The following is a 21,661-nucleotide window of genomic DNA, read 5'->3' as shown; positions in this document are numbered from 1 at the left end:
GTTTAATTCTTTTCCCCAAAATCCTTGTTTCATCACTTAATTTAAGCATTTTTAAGTGTTAGGTGGGAGAAGGACATCAAAGAAATTGAGGAGAATGAACAATTTTTACAAAATGATATTTTTTGCCATGCCTCACATTTACTGGGAGTAAGTTGTCTGTTTTAGAATACTATTTAGTTCGCATGGTAATATTCGGTTTTAATTTACCGTACGGTTATTTTTTATTATGTGTTTAATTTTTGTCACTGTGTTCCAAGCGTAAACCACGTAATAGATTACAGTGGGACCTCGCTACTTCGCGCTTTGACGTTCGCGGATTCAGAGCTTCGCGGGCCTAAAAAATAATAAAATAAAATAATAAAAAATATGTATTTATATTTTTTATTTTAAGCATTTTTGAAGAGGCGTTGCTACTTCGTGGTTCCACGTTCGCGGGTTCAGAGCTTCGCAGGTCTTAAAAATAATAATAATAGAATAAAATAATCCCCCCCAAAAAAATATTTATTTATATATATATATATATATATATATATATATATATATATATATATATATATATATATATATATATATATATGTATATATAATTATTGTTTTATTTTTTAAAAACTTTTTTGAAGGGGCGTCACTACTTCGCAGATTTTCACTTTTTGCGGGTGGTTTTGGTCCCCATTAACCGTGTCTAAAAATAATAGTAAAAACAATTTTTTTTGTTTTTTTTATAAGGTGCGCCGCTACTTCGCGGATTTTCACTTATTGCGGGTGGTTTTGGTCCCCATTAACCATGATAACCGAGGTCCAACTGTACTGTATTTAAAAAAAGAGAAAAGAGGGTATTAATGACTGATGTTATTACACTTTTTCTGACATTATTACTATTATTGTTTTTTTTTATATAATACAACTACTAATTATATAACTACTAATAAAACATAAAATGATAAGATGTTCAGAGGCTCGAAAACGCTGTTCAAACAACGGTAAAGAAGGAATCGTCACCATAAAGTCATGGGCTGAATGGGTCGAACAACCTAGGATAATCTGTTGCCTTGTAGGCGATGCTACAGTGTCGAAAAGGATTTGGGGGTTGTTCCAGATCAGGGGATGGCGTAATAATTGTCTGAAATAATAGTCTGTGCAATAACCTGTGCAGCCCTTTGAGACTCTTTGTGATTAAGGGCTATACAAATAAAAATGACTTGACTTGACATACGTATCACTTCCATTATAATGACGTCACCTCCGCTCAGTTAACAAACATGGCGTTGCTACTAAGGTCAGTATCTATTTTTTTTCACAATTTGTGACTTGTGCGAGAATGATTGTTTCTATGAGGCTGTATTTTGATGACTAAGACATATTTCAGGAGCACAGTTTTATTGTACCTGCGCTATTTTTATAGGGTGTTCGCGCAGTTATACAAGAGGAGAAATTAGCGCGACATAAAACTAGCTAGCTAACCCAGACACATGATAGCCTTTTACCAGATTTCAAATGGCAGTTTTCCCAAATAATATTAAGCGGTTCTGTCCACATATTATGATGGAGAGTGCGGCGGTCTGTGTATTTCTCTTTAGTGTTATTGTGGCACGTTTGTGTTGCGGAAAGCTTTGTCCTTGACTGAAACTGGTTCACCTCAATACATAGCCATTACGATCACGACAGAACTGCTGCTCATGTGGGGAACACTATACAAATTTCAAGAGTAGAAATGTAATGAATATGTGTACATTACACAGTGACGATCAACAGTAAGCACAACATTGTTTGACCCGGGAAAGAAAGAAGAGAGTCCAGAATTGGACTGAAACTTTGTTTGGTAATAATGAAGCGTTTAATGAACTAAACACCCATCCATCCATTACCTGCACCGCTTATCCTCAGAAGGGTCGCGGGGGTGCTGGAGCCCATCTCAGCTATCTTCAGGCAGTGGGCAGGGGACACCCTGAACTGGTTGCCATCCAATCATAGGGCACACAGGGACAGACAATTCAATTCGCTCGTTCATTCACATCTAGGGACAATTTGGACCGGCCAATTAACCCAATATGCATATTTTGGGAATGTGGGAGGAAACTGGAGTGCCCAGAGGAAACCCACACAAGCACGGAGAGAACATGCAAACTCCACACAGGAGGTTTGATCTCATGACCTCAGAACTGTGCCGCACACGTGCTAACCACTGCGCCGCCGTGCTGCATGAACTAAACAGTTGATATTAAAAAACCAAACAAACTATGAACTAAACAGTTTGTATAAAAAGCAGTCGATAGGACATTACTGAAGTGCTTCTTTCCGCCGCTACCGATGTGTGGCTCTGTGAGCACTAACTCAGCATCCACACTGAAGAAGAAATCCCCTTCCTCTTTCTATTTTGTGTGTAAACATTCTGTACTTTATCTCCAGCGCGATAGGAACTTTAACATTTTTATTATTTAATATCTCGTGCATCCATTCAATATGGTTGGTGTAAAGTGTAAAAAAAGGGGCGAGCCGTTTAATTTGAAATGAAAGTGTAATATGGAAGCTTGATGCTGTTGCGATAATGGTTGGATCGCTTTTTTTCGGCCACTTTTTACCACGGAGGAGGACCTCTCGAAGCGCATCTTCTCAAAGTAAGTTACACTTAACTTTATTTATCTTTATAGAGCACATTATCTTATCTTATTTAGTTAAAAACAATACAGGTTACTTATTAATGCGTTAAACATGTTTATATAAACCTTAAACATACAAAATATAGCACTGAAACAACTTACGAACAAATTCAACTCATAAATGTTCGTAAGTAGGGCAGCGTCTGTATATACAAACATTTGTTGGCCTGGAGAAGGATGGTCTCCACCAAACTGTACTTGCCCTAGACACACCACAGGAAATGGTGCCTAGTAGTTAAAGCTACCGACCAACCACCCACCCACCATTATAAAAAGGACATAAATTATAAAGGAAAGAGGGGATGGTTTATAAACATGGATGGTTTAGGAAAAGGGAGGTAGCTTTGTTAAACGTCCAAAATAATGGTGTAGGTAATAAAGGAATTAGGTAGTGATGTGCCCCTCGGCTCAAATCTCTGATGCGTGAGCCAAGTAATTTAGATCAGTGGTTCATGAACAGCGAGTCGAGGCGTGTGTTGATGACTTAGGCAGTGTCATTTGAAGGGTGTAGCACGTGGCTGATTCAGGAAATGATTCGCTAGCTTTGAGTGTCGTTCAAAATAAATGTGGCACAGAAACGCCCCCAGAGTTGAAAGTCCCCTCCAGCACTGGGAATCACAGAATCATGCACTTCCAATTCTTTACAACATTGTTATCACACATCTATGTGTAACAGAATGTCACATATGCACCTATGCTTCATCCGTACCTTGTGAGAGTTTTTTTTTTTTTCAATTTACAAAAGCAGGTGACATTATCTGGGAAAAAAAAGAAACGTACTGGGTCCAAAAACAAAGTTGATTTAATTATAAATGAATGAGCACTTTGTTTTTACTTCCTTTTTTCACTTGTTGCATAATCATAATCAAATTTATTTGTAAAGCACTTTTCAGGCCAGAAAATGGCACTCAAGGTGCAGTATAAACACATTTAGCATACAACAAGACAAAATCCCCGCTATAAAATTTAGATATTGGGGAGATATTGTCTACATAGGCTCACACAGAGAGATTTCTGGTTAATTAATGGTTCCAAATACAGCTCGGCAGGTCGGCACTCCAGCGTCTCTGTGGTGATTATATTTTAGGGCAGTGGTTCCCAAAGTGGGCAGTACCGCCCCCTTGGGGGCCGGTGGAGAGATCTGGGCGGTGGTGAGGAAGAAGGCGGTAGGGGGGCGGCAGTCCGGAGTCGAAGTCAGAAGTTTGAACGTAGTGCGGTTGTTAAACCGCAAAGCACTGCGTTTTTTTCAAGGTTTTTAGATGAGTGATGGAGTTTTGGCCAACCACAATTGTTACATTTTGAGTTTTAAAAGCGCCGACCAATCAGAGGCGAGGTTTAATATCACAAGCCAATAAACGCGATTCTTACCACACTGTGCCACACCCACTGTGTTAGCTCATTAAGTGTCATGGGGGACTCCGTAAACATATTCCTAAAATACATGACATGTTTGGACCTATTTTGGTTTTGACGAAGCAGACGTGTAACTGAAGAAAATGCCCGTCACAAGTAGTACACCGGGGAGCTAAGGGGGCGCCAGCCTGCAAAAGTTTGGGAACCATTGTTTTAAGGCAACACAGCTAGGATATTATGCAGCTTCAGTGCAGTTTTCTTCCACAGTCGAACTGCTTCAACACGTTTGGATTTTAATGAGAAGCTGTGGCTTTACCTAAGACCAATGCAGTGCCCAGCTTTCCCTGGTGGAAACGGCACTTTTATAATTTAACCTTACATACACCGTCTGTTTTTTAGGTCATTTTATTCATTTTAATAATCAAGATTTAGCCCTTTACAAAATGATTCAGAATCCTTCACGTCCAAATAATGATGCATCAAAGGTCAGAAATAATCCTACAGACCGAGCTAAGAGGAAAATAAACAATGTTGATCTAAAAGGAAAATGAAGGAAAAAGGGCTTTACAAGATGCTATAATGGTATTGACTCCTCAACGTTCAGTCAGTCCGCTGGCAGTCCGTCAGATTGTTGATAAACAAAGTCGTGTCTCGACGATGGCACCAGTCACTGAAATTCGTCTTGGAACATATCATTGGAACGCTTAAACTCTTAGGATTCAAGATGTGAAACAGTCTGAAACTATCCATCCATTATCTGCACCGCTTATCCTCAATAGGGTCACGGGGGTTCTGGAGCCCATCCCAGCTATCTTCGGGCAGTGGGCAGGGAACACCCTGAATTGGTTGCCGGCCAGTCGCAGGGCACACAGGGACAGACAATTCGCTCGCTCATTCACACCTAGGGACAATTTGGGCCACCCAATTAACCTAACATGCACGTTTTTGGAATGTGGGAGGAAACCGGAGTGCCCGGAGGAAACCCACGCAAGCACGGGGAGAACATGCAAACTCCACTCAGGAGGTCCGATCTCATGACCTCAGTACTGTGCCGCACGCGCGCTAACCACTGCGCCGTTGTGCTGCCCAGTCTGAAACTAGATTCGCAAAAACTAAAGTTGGTTTAACTCACCCAAAAGTGCTGTCATATTACACTCATGAAACAATTATTCACGAACGTGTTCTGGTTACATTCACGAGAGTCAGATGAATCCAACCGCGTAAAATATTTACTGAAAAATATAGTTGAACGATTTTGGAAGTAGACCTTATTGCACATTTTCAGACCTATATTGCAGTTTTGATGTCGTTTTCAACTATTTAATGAAGTAAATTTTCTTGTTTTTGCTTCTTTAGTTTTTTTGTGACTATTTAATCATAGTGGGCAGTGTTTCTTGTGGAATTTTTGGAGATCCCAGTGGGTGAACAGTCTGGGGCAGCAGTCTCAAGCATGCGGCCCGGGGGCCAATTATGGCCCTTGGTGTGGTTGATATCATAATATTAAAGTTTTAAGGAACAGTTGTATTATTTAGCGCCTTCTAGTGTAACCCAAAAAGTAAGACATTAAAAAGAAAATATTGATTTTGAAAATATTTCAAAATATAAAAAAACGTGTATTTAAAAAAACTGCTAGACAAATTGGGACTATTTTACATAATATGAGCTAAAATCAGCCATCTTGCTACTACGTTTTTTGCATGTTTTTCAGAGGCTTTGTATCTGAATTGGTTAAAATCGATTTGTTTTATCTTTCATATTTTATAGTTTATTTATGGTACTATAGAGTTAATATTCTTAAGTTGTTTTGTTTTGATTTTTTCAGGGATTCTGCTTTTTTTACTTTCAATTTGTTCAATGTTTTAAAAAACTAAAATAGTTTTGTATTTTACATTTTTTATGTATATCTGCAAATATTTTAATATATATTGTTGGGATTTAAACTGCCAAAATGTACCGTTTGCCAAGTTGTTCAAATTAGTTATCTGACTCCATTAACCAAACACGATCTACATTCATCCAACAAGTATGCACGCTCGTTTTTTGAGAGAAAATGACCAGGAGCCGGCATTTCCACAGGGGGCGGATTTTTATTATTCTTAAATGCAGATCTAAATGTAAACAAGAGACGGCCCCATCCAAGTTGCCCGGGATCATTTATACATTTCAACAAACAAAGCAAAGACGTCCTACTGTTCCCCTATTGGCTATGTCATCTGGAGCTAACTTTAGCTTTCTCTCATTGGTTATCTTCTCCCTGTATGGCGTGTCGGCTCCTCCCATGGGCGTGCCAAGGCAGTTGTTTTGTGCCCAACAATCTCTGGTTCTGCGTCAGCACACCCTGGCCTCCTGTTATCATAAGTGTCCTAGACAAAACATCCCCCAACTTATGCATTCCACACAGCCTGCCCTGAACTTTTAGTGTACATTGAACTAAAGCACACTCAGTAAATATCTTTATTACATTAAACTTAATACATGTAACTTGTAGTCAATCGTATAAAATCCTTTATAGTCAAATGTATAAAATCCTTCATTTTATATATATATATATATATATATATATATAGACAGTGTTCATTTTACCTCTGAAAAGTGACTCGCATGCTCAAAAATCTATGGGTCCCAACAGAGATCTATGAGTCCCCAAAATTTAGTGTTATCGCGGTTGAAATTGTAAATCGGCGACAAATATATAATATAAATCTATATATTCATTCAGTTTTAATCATCACAGTTTATTGGTAATACAAATCACTTCAAGATTTTTCAGTTCACAACAATATTTTACATTATACAAAATAATATTGCTGAAATAATTATACTAATCTATATTCTTTTGTTTATTTTTTTTCATCGAATCGTTGGCTTCAAAACACTAGTTTTCCTTGCCTCCGCGATCTTCCAAAGAATTTATCAGCCGATTTTTTCCTGCCGGAATTATTACAGTTGTTATCACTTTCTGCATTATGTTTCGACTTATTACTGACACTGAAGAAATGACCAATTTTGTGTTTATTTTCACCTAATACTCGGAGGCATACTCATACCTGTCAACCTCCACGGCTCCATGCACTTACAAACTATCATATTTTCCCTTACAAAATACAAAAAAATCTTACACCATATTTTTTTTCAAACGTGTTTATGTAGTTTAACATGTTATATTGCACATGTGTTTCCTTATATCATATATTGTTAATGAACATTTTGTTGTGAGACACTGAGTTGCTCGACTTAAATGAGGTTTATTATAAAAACAAAGTTCAAAATGAAGTAGCTTGGACGTTCACTGTAGAAGGAAAAAATACATGCAAATATAATTAAGTAGAATAATACATTTTCTTATTCAAATTATTAATTCATTTTCTGCATTAAATTATTGTTGGTAATTTACTGATTAAAGGGATAACCACAAACCTGTCTTTTTTTCATTTTCTCCTTTTATACTTACTTTTTTTCTTATTTATACAACATCATAATTCGTAATATAATGCATCAAAGCACGTGAGCCGTTTGACAGCCGGCTCTCTTTAATGAGCCGAAAAAGCCGGTTCTCTAAAAAGAGAGGGACTTCCACCACAACAATGACGTAATCTTGTTTTCCAAGACCAAAAGAAATAATGGCGTATCTGCCTGACGAAAAGTTTAGTGTGGTAAATATTTGTTAAAAAAAAGTATCGGGTAATAATGACAAATTTGTGTCAAAAAAGTTGCGTCCTGGGGACGCACGTTGATTTGACACAATGCGTCCCCAGCAAAAATGATGCGTCTAGGACGCAGGGACGCGGGCAAACGAGAACACTGTATGTGTATATATATATATATATATATATACACAGTGGAACCTCGGTTCTCGATCATAATCCGTTCCAGAACCCTGTTCGAAAACCGATTTGGTCGATCACGGAAAATCGTTTTTCCCGGTAAAAGTAATGTAAAATTGTTTTAATCCGTTCCAACACCCTTAATGTTTAGCAAGAACGTAAACTTGAAGCTAATCGTACGTTCGCGTTAGCGTAATCTTCCGTACGAAAGATTACGCTAACATGAACGTGTAAAAAAAAAAAAAGAGGATTATGAATAGGATTTCTTACCTTTGTGGTGGACGGTAGGGAGAGAAAAATCATCAAAAGTTTTTCAACTTCTTCCAGAACTTGCGGCAGTTGCTTGCTTATAGCGCTAACTTCCTTAGCCGCATCACTCAATTTCACAGCCTCCTTATTCTTTACTATCGTACTAATAGTAGATTTAGCCATGCTGTATTCACTAGCAAGATCGGAAATTCGTACACCTCTTTCATATTTAGCTATTATGTCTTTCTTAAAGGCAATAGTTGGATGAACAATTTGGTTTCTTTTTTCACCTGTCCTGCGTGCACCGACCTTCTTCGGAGGCATAATTAGGGGCTAAAACACCCGTACGCCGCTCAGCATCGCACCCTAGCGTACCGGCAATCGAACTCCGATTTTTTTGACCGAACGGCGAAGCAAGAATTTCTCGAAATTTTTGGTCGAACACCCATTCGTCCGAAATGAGAGGTGTTCGAAAACCGAGGTTCCACTGTGTGTGTGTATATATATATATATATATATATATATATATAATGTTTTTCAGGGACCCTTTATCTTTAAATTTGTTATATGTTGAAAAGTTAATAGTTTATTCTTGTATTTCATACTGCAGTTGTGGTTGAACTGAAAATAAAATATTTTTACTTAACATTTTGTTGTGTCGTTAGTTTTTTTAGGTTTTTTTTAATTTTAGACTTGCTTAGTATCACAACTTGAAAGTTTAAATTGTATAAACTTGTGGGTATCCGGCATTAGACCACAATAGCCTCCCCACTCGCTCTGTACTTACAGGAGCGGTGGCAGCGAGACAAAAACATGTTAATCAACCAATAAACAAATTAACCCAAATAATGAGCGAGTGGACCTAAAAAGCTGCAAGCCGCTCACCAACCCATTTGCTCCATTGTATAGCACAGTTAAGCACATCATATCCGCAATTATAATAATAATAATAATAATAATAATTTCCTTGTTTTGTCATTCTGTGTAACAATGTACACAGAACGAAATGTCGATTGCACCTGACCCGTTGTAGCGAGCCGATGCAGCCGCAGCCAACAGAGGGCGCCGCCGACCACTTTTTAAGTCTTAGGAATGACTCGGCCGGGGCGCGAACCACCGACCTCCCAGTCTCAAAGCGGGCGCCTTACCATCTAGGCTACTGAGCTGGTTACAGGCTAACATGGCGGTGACCTTAGGGATTCCACTTTGTAAAATAAATACAAATTTCTCGACTAGTGATATTTTACAAAAAATAAAATTGCTATGATAGTTCAGGTATTGTTGTCCAGTATTCGAGATATATATTTTTTTCTGACAATGTTTTTCTGTACCAATAGGAGGCACTAAATATTACAAATTCTCCCTTTATATAAAGGCTTCCTCAGAAATGTACAGCAAAAACAGGGTATGCACTGATGAAAATTAGAGAACATTTCAAATGCCTCCCAGTTAATCGTGCTATTCTAGCACATGGTGCTTAGTTCCCTAGTTATCGGTCAACACCTTTTTGACAGAGCTTTAGTGAGGAGCATGTTGTGTGGCTGGAAGGGGTTCTGAGTTCACTTTAGTGATGAAAGAAACTTTCTGATGGTAAGAATTATGTTCGGCAACATATTGGAGAAAGACTAAGGCCAAAGTGTGTACTAAAGTCAGTCAAAGGTGGAAGAGGGGTATCATGGTTTGGGGCTTTTTTTCTGCCACAGAAGTAGGGCCTCTTGGACAGCTACTTGTCCAAGTGAAAGCATTGTGTATCAGAACCTTCTTAAACAGTTTATGGTTCCTTACTTGTGTTCATTGCCCAAACAGCCTGCATCTTCATGTAGGACAATGCTCCATGTCACATAGCAAAACAGGTTAAGAATTTTCCTGAAGATTAAAAACATAGAATTAAATGCATGGTCGGCCTAGAGTCCTCATCTCAACCCAATAGAGAACCCCTGAAAAATCCTTGGTGACAATTGTTATGGTCAAAAAACTTACTCCAATCACCGAACTGTGGAGGAGGCTTACTAATTGCTGACTGTTGTAACCTTCAGATTTTTTCCCATGCCAATTGCTGTTCTCTAATTTTAATCAGTGTGTTCTTTAATTTTGATTTGGGCGTTTTCTGAAAAAGAATAATAATTTGAAATTCCTTTAGTCATCTTGTGAAAAAGTGTTGTACAATGATTTATAGACAATAAAATGTCATTTAACTGTAGAACAGTGAAGATGGTGTTATTTCAAAATGATTCAATTTTTCTCAAGTTGTTTTCTAATTTTGATCTCCAATGGAAGGTCATGCCAATCTTAGTATTTGCAGCATTCTATAACTGTCGGCTGTACTTTGAACACTGTCTAGATGACAAACTTTGACCAGTGGCAATTGTTTCCCAATTACATATTATCATAAAGGAAATATTTTTACACTGGGTTTATGTGGAGCCTTGATATCATCCCGGGCATTGAATACATTATTCTAAAAAATAAGGCTTTAATTGTCATTAAAAGGTCTTAAATCCAATTTTCCAAAGTCTTCAAAATGTACACACAGGGATTAAGTAATAATGATCAATTGTCCACATACAGTGAGCACATTTTTTTTTCCAAGCATTGGTCATGAATATCGCAGTGTTGTGTAGTTTAAAAAAATGTTTAACTTTTTTTTTTCAATGCCTCATGAGTGTAGGAGAAGACTGCTTTGGACTTAGTAGTTATCTGCCAATTTTGGCTGAGGATCCACAAAGTACTGTAAACGCCCTTTTTATTTATTGTTTTCCACTTCCAAAATCTTGGAGAGTGCTTTGTTTTTCAGATGGGAAGTTTTCAAATAGACCAAAATGTGATTCTAAAAAAACAAAAATACTTTTGTTTAAAATTGCCTCTTACTCATGTGTTTTTCCTGATTTGTTTGTTTAAACTGTGTATTTTGTTTCTCAAATTTGTCTTAAATTTGATTTCAAAAGTTCTTGAATTAAAGTTGCCTTGAGCTGCAGAAACGTTGAATTAATATTCTGCAAAATTGTTGGAACATGATTATCTAATGTATATTAGAAAAAGTCATGGTGATCAAAAGCAGACAAAAATGGTCTCTCTGTTTCTTTTCTTTTAATTTGAAGTTTTTCACTTTGACTAAAAGTGTACCGATTATTCTCAACCCATTTCATACACCGGTTTCAACTACAAACATTAAAAAGCAATGTCCAATAATTACTTCTCTGATTAGAATATCCCAGCAAGCCTTACAGCAACAGGCACGCAACGTTTGGCTTTTTGGTTCAAAGATACTAATTGAAAGTTTATTATATTTATCTTTTGTCTGCAGAACGTTGGCCCGTCAGGGGTTGTGTATCTCCAGGCAGCAGTCCAGCATCTTTCACATCAGGCAGTATGTGCAATAATGAACTAGCTTATGTGTGATATTGAGAAAATTGACATATGTCTAATCATCAGTGCTGCTCCAATGGGAACCACAGCTAAGGAGGAGATGAACAAATTTTGGGCCAAAAACACCAGATTGAACCGACCCATGTCGCCTCACCTCACAATTTACAAGTATGTGGTATGCATCGCACATGGTCCTGATTTATTCAATAGCCTATGAGAATTCGTTGGAATGTTTGAATGTGACATTATTTATGATATTGTCAAGCAGAATGAGATAACATCTAATATATATTTAGTAATTGAATAATGACCGGTGTGTGTACATTTAATGGGATGTTTAATAACATCGCAATACTAAATTGTATTTATTTATTTAAGTAGGTTTTCATTTACTAACTGTTCAGGATTTTTCCTAGCGCAGAGAGATTTGTGTCATCCTGGCTCGGCGTGAATTGAGGTGCCCATTGGTATTGCACCAGCCATATTTGAAGTTGTCTGCATTTGTGACATGACCGTTTGCGTTTAGCTCATTTGATGTTTGTGGAATCTTTTAATTTATATTATGAAAAACTATTCCACAAGCAGACACATTGCACTTTGCATAAACCGTGGAAATGGACAGATTTGCTCCGTAAAACGTTTCTTCTTTGGTCGTCCCTACAGGTTGTTTTGTTCCTCTAATATTGAATTACGCCTCCACAGTGTTGCTTGGCTTCACTGATATTAGTACTTGATATTGATGCGTGTACCATAAAATTCGGACTATAAGGCGCCCCTTATTATAAGCTGCACACAGTACATTTTTAAAGGAAAACAATTTTGTACACACATAAGTCACACATGACTATAAGCCGCATGTGCCCACATTGAAACATGAGATACTGTATTTACTAAGAAAGACGGTACACAGAGTTTTGTTAATATAGTGTACTTTCACTTCTTAACGTTCCGACGGCCCGCCGTTTGGCTGCTGGACTTTTGATAACACGTGTACAATGTCACCATTCACTGAAATACGTCATGCCATGTATCATTGGAAAGATTAAACTCTTGATATTCAGGATATGATGACCATTGCATAATATACTCATCAGAGAAACATCACAATCAATTTGAAACAAGATACCCCAAAACTATAAAGCTGAGGTAACTTACCATAACTTATCCTGGCCGTTCAATTAATTTTAATTTTCAGGGCAGCGTGTAATAATAGTCAGTCGTTTGCAATAATCTGTTGTCTGTACTGTCCTTTGAGACTCCTTGTGATTAAGGGCTATACAAATAAAGTTGACTTGCCTAGTTAGCGCCCCCTTTTTGATTGACACTTATTCCATAATGAGGGTCTGTTAATGATAGTTTTATTCACACGAAGCAAGAAGTAACATTTATCTTGTGTATATTTCACGTCTCTCACTCTTACCTTTATGGCTCGGGCGCCCCTGGCACCATTAGAAAAATTGCATAAATTAGCCGCATCACTGCTTAGGCTGCTGAGTTGAAAGATTGGGGGAAAAGTTGCGGCTTATAGTCCAAATTTCATCCTAATATTGCCCATTCCCACAAAATGTTGTACAGAGATCCTCGGTTATCGCAGTTAATAGGGACCACAACCGCCTGTGAACATTTATTATCTGCAAAGTAACGTCACACATTCATAAAAGCTCTCAATGGGCAAGCTTACCTCGAGGTGTTGTCATTACAGACTGAGAGTATACGACTGTAACACTGACAACTATAGATCTACTCATAAATACGCAGAATTGAAGTTGAATAAATTGTCTAATTCATTATACAAAATGCAATGAAATTGGAGGATTTCTCCTTTCAGTGCAAGAAAGCAATTTGGAGAGCGTCTGGCTAGCTGCATGCCAGCATCGTAGCTCCTTGGATTAAGCAAAGTCTCAGCGATTATTATATGTAGGATGTTACATACAGTTGGTATCGTAAGAGTTTGTGCAATATGCATTTGGTGCAAAACTAGTCAACATAGTGCAAAAAAATAGTCAACATTGTGCAAGGAGAGCAGTAAACATAGTGCAGTCAACATTGTGCAAGAAACATAGACATGAGTACAATTTTACGTTCGTATGAGGTAGTGTGTATGCAAGAGTGGCAAATGTAGAGATTTCCCACGAGTTGAAGCTCCGGGTTTCCTGTTTCGTGGGTAATGAATCTGGCATTTGTGACTAGCCATGTTGGCCAGTGGTTGCTTAAGGAAGTTGTTAGCCTGACCGTTGCAGTAGGCCGGATCTGCAGCCAGGCTATTTATTTCCTTTCTGACACCGCCGCAGTCGATTCCCGGACGTGATAACAATCCATGGAGCACCCGATGGTGTTAAGCATTTCTTTGCGCTTTTTGGACTTTCCATAGAGTCCAATTTAATTGATGAGTTTATTTTCAATGTAATGAGCCGCCAAAAGCTAGCTGCCGCTATCCTTCCCATTTTGTTTTCATCCGAAGACATTGACTATGCATGCCCACCCTGGCTGTTTGACCGACAGCATTCATCAACCTATCACAGTTTAGCAAACTGTCACCCAATACAAACGCACACACGCACTCACAACCTGCCTCGTGCAGCACTTACTGTGTATTCTATGCCTTAACAAAATGGACGTTATAAAGACAGTTTAATTCAAAACCAGCAAAGGAGTGAACCAGTGATTACGAAGACAAAACAGTTGGGTATTCACATTTTTACACAAAGCCTATGAACTCTTCATCCTCCGTCTCGGACATAAAAGTAGCTGCGCCAAAGCTTCAATCCGAGTCACTTTCCGTGCCGCGTGGCCCTTCGGGAATAATGCCGGCTTTTGAAAACGATCAAACGACAGCCCGAGCAGAAACACCAGACCAAGCGTCCACAATCCATTCACAAATAGTGGCGTAACCCGCCCGGCACTTCCTCCCACTCTGTGAAACTGTGCACCCCTTCAGTCATCCATCGCTCCCACGCCGCACCTTGAAGGGCCGGTGTTGTGCCGAGAATCGTCTCCCCACCGAAAATTGTCCCACCTAGTAGGAGCGTGCACTAGATCAGTATATTCAAGTGGAATACAATGATTTCATGTCTTAAGTCTTGTTTGATAATGACAAGAAATCAGAATCTTCTGTTTTATTTGTTGATAACTTTGACAGTTGATTTTAGCGTGATAAGCTTTACGGTAGAGCACATAACATTTTCAATAGCAGTAATACAGAGAAGAAAGACAAAATAAACATTCTTCTTGCTCTAATATGCATTACCGTTTTATTGCATTTCCAACAAATGTGAGACACAACGTTTGTGTGACATTTTCGCTTTTACATTCCTTTAAAGTGAAATACCAAGTGGTTTTATGGTTTTAGTGACATTGCGCGAGTGACGTGTACACTTTCTAGCTACGGGGGACAATTCTCGGCAGGGGGGACAATTCTTGGCACAACACCAATGTCTAGCGGTTTAAGCTCCTTTGTCAGCTCCCCCGGGATGATAGCAAGAACGGAGTTCATTTGCATCACACCGGCTGTCTGAAGGGCACGCATAGTCACAAATCAAGAGCGAATGGGCGTCACGAAAAAACCCCAACTGGTCTTCCCTCAGCCATTCTTTCATCATTCCTTTGTCCATCCAGCCCTTTTCATTTAATGTTTGTATATGATTGGGGCTACGCCCACGATTCAAACAGTAGCGGCGACGCCTACGGTATAAACTTTTTAGCAGCGACGCCCACAATTTTCGCGGATAAGCCCACACTGGTGTCCTCTGTCACGTCCGCCAAAAAAAGGCGCACTGTCTGAGCGCAGCTCACATTTGAATGAAATCTAATACTTTTGTGTGCGCCTTCTGGACGTGAACATACGATAATATAATGAAAGGTTTCTGTCTGACAAATGTTTTCCGACATGGCTTAAAGCTTTGCCACTTGATATGCACAAGGCACGATGTATTCTGTGTGAGAAATATTTGTGGGATTTTTTCAATTGTGTTTTTTTTTTATGTCGTCTTAAATTTTTATTTTTTAAATGCATTTAAAAAGTCTTGAGATTAACTTGCATTAAGCTCAAGGAACCATGATATGGGTTGCCTCACCCCAGGCCAGCTGTGCCTGTATTTTTTTGTTTATAGTCACCACAGTGTGAATATGTAAATGCTTGAACATTGTGTCTATTTATTGTGTAAAAAATGGTACATCCCGTTTAATAATCGTAGTTATAATTAACACTCTGTTGCGATCAGGAAATAGATGCACCCTTAAGCTAACATGTTTTTCTGTGTGTGTGGTTTGGTTGTAGATGGTCTGTTCCAATGATTATGTCCATCACATTCAGAGGAACCGGAGTGGGTCTCAGTGGAGGTAGCGCATTATTTGTTTCATGCTGTACTCATTTCCTTGCTAAAATTACACATAATTTACTATTGAATTGATCCAAAAGCTGGCAGTGCCTTGAAGCTGTTTTGGCTATTAAGGGCAGCAGCAAGTGTGATGAAAGAAATTCAACATGCATGTGAAACTGAGTCGCCCACTAAAACGTTGTGTAGTCCGCCTCACTAGCACAAGCAGCAACAGCTCTGTTCTCTGCCCGAGTCGGATTTCTTTTGATTTGCATTCTGATGGATTCCTAAAAAGGTCGCCAAGCTCATCTTCCAATCGGGGAGACAAATTCACTTGGTGAGAGCTCGTCTAGCATGGAAAAGCAAACACGCACAAAACACTCTCTGATGAAAACTTCTGAAGAGATTGTCTTCTTCGATGGGGTCAATGCTATAGGTCATAAATTCCTTTTTTCTACGTTTTTCATTTAATTAAAAACAAATATATTGAGGTGTTTTGTAGCAGAAAGTTCACTGAATCTCTAAAAATGCAAAACGGTAATGTGAAATATTTTTTTTCTCCAAATAAAAATCAACATTGTTTGATCCACTTCACATTCATTGCAGTGTGTTATAAACAGTGGATACAAAGTCATTTATAAAATTGACATGAGCCTTTTTTTCCTGAATGGATCGTGCAAAAAAGAATGTCTGAGTGTGACATGCATTGATTTGCGGTTCATTTTACTCCCTGATGACTTATTTATACAGCAGTTGATTGTATCGGGATCAATAAAGCGTCCGTCTAATTCCTCCTTACAGCGATTTCCGCCTTCGCTGTGGCCGCTCTGATTCTGCCTGGTAGTTACCCGCATTACCTGGACCTCATCCATTCGCTCTATGTCGGCCCCTTCCTCATCGGCCTTGCCAAGGCGGGCATCGCCTTTCCTGTGTCATACCACACCCTCAATGGAGTCCGGCATTTGGTAAGAAACTCGGCTGATGTGTCGAAGGATGTTTACTATTTTTATTATTATTACTTTCAAGGGTAAAGTCACATTTTAAAGTTGATTAAATCAGTTTTTTTACTTTGAATATATTACACACAATGTTACACCCTGATGAAAAACTTTAGAAAAAAATGGTATTACCCTATAGTATTTTGGTCCCAATACTTTAGAGAGTACAGCCCAACACAGAGTAGAAACGGGCAAACTTGTGACCCAAACAAAAAGGTAGAAGTTGTAAAAACTGAAAATGAAGAAATTTGTATCTTACCTCTTGTTCATTTTAAGACATGCTTTTTGGACAAAAAATATTTTTGGGGATTCTTGACATACATTTTAATTTCAGTAACTGTCACTGAAAAATACCAAGGATATTTCACAGTAGGACTCTAGTGACAGGGCAGCACGGTGGCGCAGTGGTTAGCGCTTGTGCGGCACAGTTCATGTCATGGGAACCTGTCGTGGGTTCAAATCCAGCTCCAGACTTTCTGTGCGGAGTTTGTATGTTCTCCCCGTGCTTGCGTGGGTTTCCTCCGGGCACTCCGGTTTCCTCCCACATTCCAAAAACATGCATTTCAGGTTAATTGGCCGGTCCAAATTGTCTTTAGGTGTGAATGAGCGAATGAGTTGTCCCCGTGTGCCCTGCGATTGGCTGGCAACCAGGTCAGGGTGTCCCCTGCCCACTGCCCGAAGATGGCTGGGATGGGCACCAGCCCCCCCGCGACCCTAATGAGGATAAGCGGTACGGCTAATGAGATGAGATGAGATGAGATGAGACTCTAGTGACTGGCAAAATTGGACATTCATACATCACTTTTTGTACAAACTAAGTGCATTTCAGGATACGGCACTGAGAAAAACAATACTCAAGTGGTAACACTAAAAATCATATAGCTCCTATTAGATCTATGGAATAAAATTGTTCTAATATGGAACTTAAAAAAAGATATTCTTACCACGCGAAGATAGCGTTTCCAAGGCCACTTTAGCTTTAAACTTGCGGACACTGCTCCCAAAAGTTGTTCTTAAAATGTTTAGTCTCACTGCAAGTTTTATATTCATTCAATTGCTTCCGAAGTGAAATTTCCTGTCTGAACCTTTTGAACATTCCTCGGACTTCACAATGTTGCAAAGATGTCATCTACCGTCAAGGAAAGTTATGTGTCACAGTCCTTTTAAATCTACCTAATCCCACGTTTGTTTTCATAAATTCTCCATTGTTTATTTGGTATGCATTTTTTTAATGGGATTAGAAACCAGATGAATAATGAATGTCAAGCTTGCCCATACTTACCTAGTTTGACTAGTTCGGCAACAACTATATAGCTACATGCTGCTGGTTTGTAGTAAGTTTCTTGAATTTCAATGAATGCATCGCTGAGCTGTGAAAGTTTGCATAAAAAGGTAGATATTGCCGTACACTTGTATCTCTCTAATAAAGAAAAAGGCAGACACTTTGATAAATTGCGGTTGCGGTCTACTGATGCGCACAAAGCTTGAATGGGACTCTGAGGGTTTTTGTAATTTTATGGCTAAAATGGGCCGCTATCTTCTAGTGCAGGCGAGGGCTCGAACAAGGAGGATAAAGCTGCATTTCACATAGCAAAATGGGGATATTCCCAAAAAATCTTCCACCATTTCTGTCAGACGTTTTTATTATCGTGCGTGTAGGACTCCTTTCTGTAACTACTTCAGATATCTGCAAGCCAGTTAAATATTTTTGCATATGCTTGTTTTTTATTAAATATTTAGCACATTTTATATTTTCGCGGAATTTCTAAAATCTGCACATTTGGTTTGTGTTTTTGTAACTGGGGACATTTTTAGACATTTAAGAATATGCATATATTCGCATGAAACTTATTGACATGTATGTTAACAAAAAACACAATGCAAGAAATTTGTTTTTTTTTTATCATTTTTATCACTTCAAAACAAAAAAGAAATAAATGACAGTGATATATTTAAAAAAAAATCCCTTCTGGAATTATATCAATCTCTTACATGGCACGCACTTTAGCTTGACCTTTTAAATGTTTTTTTTTAGGTATTTTTTTTTTTAATTTCTTAACAGTTGATGTCACTTCTACCCTGACTTAAGCCTCTTTTCCACAATACCGGTTCCCGACCTCGCAACTCTGCTTAGGCCAGTGACTGAGTTGGACGGCGTGCTTTGTTATTCCAGTTACACAATTGCCAAACAGAAGTTTAGTTGATTAGTTTTACTTTCACTTCGGTTTTACAATTAAATCATTCAATGAATGCTAACACAAGCTGTGTGTAACGGGTAGGTTTACTCGTTTACATCAAACAAGATGCGATAGGCATTCACTTGATTTACATCTATCGAGAGGGACAGAGAGGGGTCTATCTTAGTGAGCACTAGAGAAGGCGTGTCTGTTACATGTTATTTCTTAGTGACTCTTAGAGCAAAATCGAGATGCAGCTATCTCCAGAAAGGTATTTCCAAACGGAAATTATTATTCTGCAATTCGGAGCACAGAGCATGTCGTGTTCCTCCCCACACAATGCCACATGTGCGATCCCTTCTCAAGATTTCTTCATTTTCCTCATGTTGAGGTTTTTGAGTTTTTCCTTGCCCTCATGTTGGTTCCAGATCAGGGGATGGTGTAATAATAGTCTGAAAAATTGTCTGTGTAATAACCTGTGAAGCCCTTTGAGACTGTTTGTGATTAAGGGCTATACAAATAAAAATGACTTGACTTGACAATTGGTCAAATATGTTGCAAAATATTACATGCGCCGGGAGACGCTAAATTTTGTTTCAGCGTTACCCCTAATGGCTCGTTCGCTGTAGAGGTGTGAAGTCAGTAAAGGAACACAACACTTTAAAGATGGCAAATAGTATTAACACAACATGTGAAGCCAGCTCCAAAACAGACAGTGATTGTAATGAACAGCAATTACATACTACTCATTTCTGCTTGGAGGTAGGGAATTGTGGCTTTTTGTTTGTCGCTAATAGTGTAATTTTGGCTGGCTACCTGCCCGATAGCGTTGGGGCTGCCAAGGACTTTTCTGTTTTGTTTGCTTGCAGTGGGCGCCTGTTGACTGCCTACTGCATGTTTTTTAATCATTTAGCATGGCGTTGGTGTCTGTTTTGCTCTGTTCCTTGGTTTGTTTATCCTGGCTAGATTTGCATTTGGTGCAGTTGCCAGTTTTTGTTGCTGGTTCCCTGTTTGCCTGGCTGTTCACCGCATGTTTTGGTTGGCTAGCCCTGCGTTAGCGCCAGTTTTGCTATGTTCCTTGAGTTGTTTATTTCTGGCCGTTTTCGCGTTTGGCGCTGTTGCCACTCTTGGTTCTCAGTTAGCCCTGCTGCTGTTTTTTGCTCGGCAAGCTCTGCGTAACTCCGCCGAGGCTGCGGCTGCCTTCCATTGATCAGTCCCTGTTCGCGCCCTGTTGGTGACTGTGTTTTTTGGGGTTTTTTTGCAAGTAAGACCCTTTTTGGCTGCTCGCTCTTTTTACTGTGACTGCGTCCACCTGCGACACAACTCCTAGCCATTGTCCACAAAAACTTCGGAAATTTTGCTTCAACCACTCATAACTCTTACTAATTGACGCATAAAACAATATGGCTGTGTTTGCCATTGCACTGCCATTGCTAAGTACAAAACTCTTCTTGCAGCTAATGCAAACCAGCCAAACATGTAATAAAAAGACAGGAACACAGTGGAACTCAAAGAATCACCCACTTTTGTTGGCCAATCACAAGCTTGACTTGACCGTGACCAGGATGGAACCTTGTCAGAGGTGGTTCAATGTGGGGTAAACTGTCAGACCCCATAGGCCCGCAAACTGTGACACAGCAGAGATCAAATCCGGGTCGTAGAATGGGCGCCGGCGTACGCAACTGATATTGTGGAAAGTAGGCTCCCCCCGTTTTTCTTTAACATTCATTGTCTGGTGTTAACAAAATACAATGTAAAAGCATTTTTTTTTTCATCTAAATTTTTTCAAGTTCGGAGGTTTCTTCTCTCTCAAGTCAAGTCTTTTTTATTTGTATAGCCCTTAATCACAAAGAGTCTCAAAGGGCTGCACAGACTATTATTTCAGACTATTATTACACCATCCCCTGATCTGAAACCAACATGAGGGCAAGGAAAAACTCAAACCTCAAAATGAAGAAACCTTGAGAAGGGGCCGCACATGTGGTAATCCCCCTTTCAGGATGACCAGGCTGCAATGGATGTTGCAATTACAAATAATACAGAGATTTTGTCAACAAAAAATATAGGTTATTCATATGCTATAGAGTAGAAGTGTGTTTTAAGCTTGGATTTAAACAGTGATCAATGTTAAAATCTTTTTTTCTTTTTTCCCCCCCTCCCTGCTTTATCCTCTTTCTCTCTTGACCGCCCCACCTCCTCCTAAAACAATCAAAGTGGTGGGATCTGGGTAAAGGCTTCAAAATTCCCGAGGTATACCGCAGCGGCTACACCGTGATTGGCCTGTCCATCATCACTGCCATTGCCGCTGCTACGCTCCTCTGAGCTTGCTCCGTCCCGGCCAAGTGGATTGTGCGAGTTTTTCTTTTGTGTATATGTTCTGATGGCTTGGTAAAAATAAAGAATTCAATATGTTGTATGTGGTGAAAAAAATTTGGTTGTCTTTTTTTCCCACGCAAAACATAACATTGGGACAGTTTCTCTTCTTCAGATCACATTAGATCAGGGGTCGGGGACCTCTTTGACCCAGGCGGACATAAAGGCAAAAATAAATAAATTGTTTTTATTTTGAGTAAGCCCTATACCTTATATTTTAAGACAAAATTTAACAAAACCGCCAAACCCGCTCCAGACAACCTAATTCTTCTATGTTTTTTATTTTGCTGTGTGACGTTAGATAATTTGATAAAATCTATGAAATAGTTAGACCACAGCCTGTGTTCT

General features: G+C 39.0%; 1 protein-coding gene across 1 annotated transcript; it reads left to right on the top strand.

Annotated features, from left to right (window-relative positions):
• Positions 1-1,149: 1,149 nt before the first annotated feature.
• On the top strand, positions 1,150-21,356 carry sdhc (succinate dehydrogenase complex, subunit C, integral membrane protein). The gene is made up of 6 exons (XM_088336622.1): positions 1,150-1,276; positions 11,388-11,450; positions 11,516-11,617; positions 15,726-15,787; positions 16,567-16,730; positions 21,155-21,356. The coding sequence occupies exons 1-6, from the start codon at positions 1,260-1,262 to the stop codon at positions 21,260-21,262; spliced, it is 516 nt and encodes a 171-aa protein (XP_088192748.1). The 5' UTR covers positions 1,150-1,259; the 3' UTR covers positions 21,263-21,356.
• The last annotated feature ends 305 nt before the right edge of the window (positions 21,357-21,661 follow it).

The sequence above is a fragment of the Urocampus carinirostris genome, chromosome 1 (genome assembly GCF_059441175.1).
Source record: "Urocampus carinirostris isolate Australia breed hairy pipefish chromosome 1, RoL_Ucar_1.0, whole genome shotgun sequence".
Classification (NCBI taxonomy): Eukaryota; Metazoa; Chordata; class Actinopteri; order Syngnathiformes; family Syngnathidae; genus Urocampus; species Urocampus carinirostris.
Note: the sequence above shows the minus strand (reverse complement) of the source record. Positions and strands in the feature narration are given on the sequence as shown.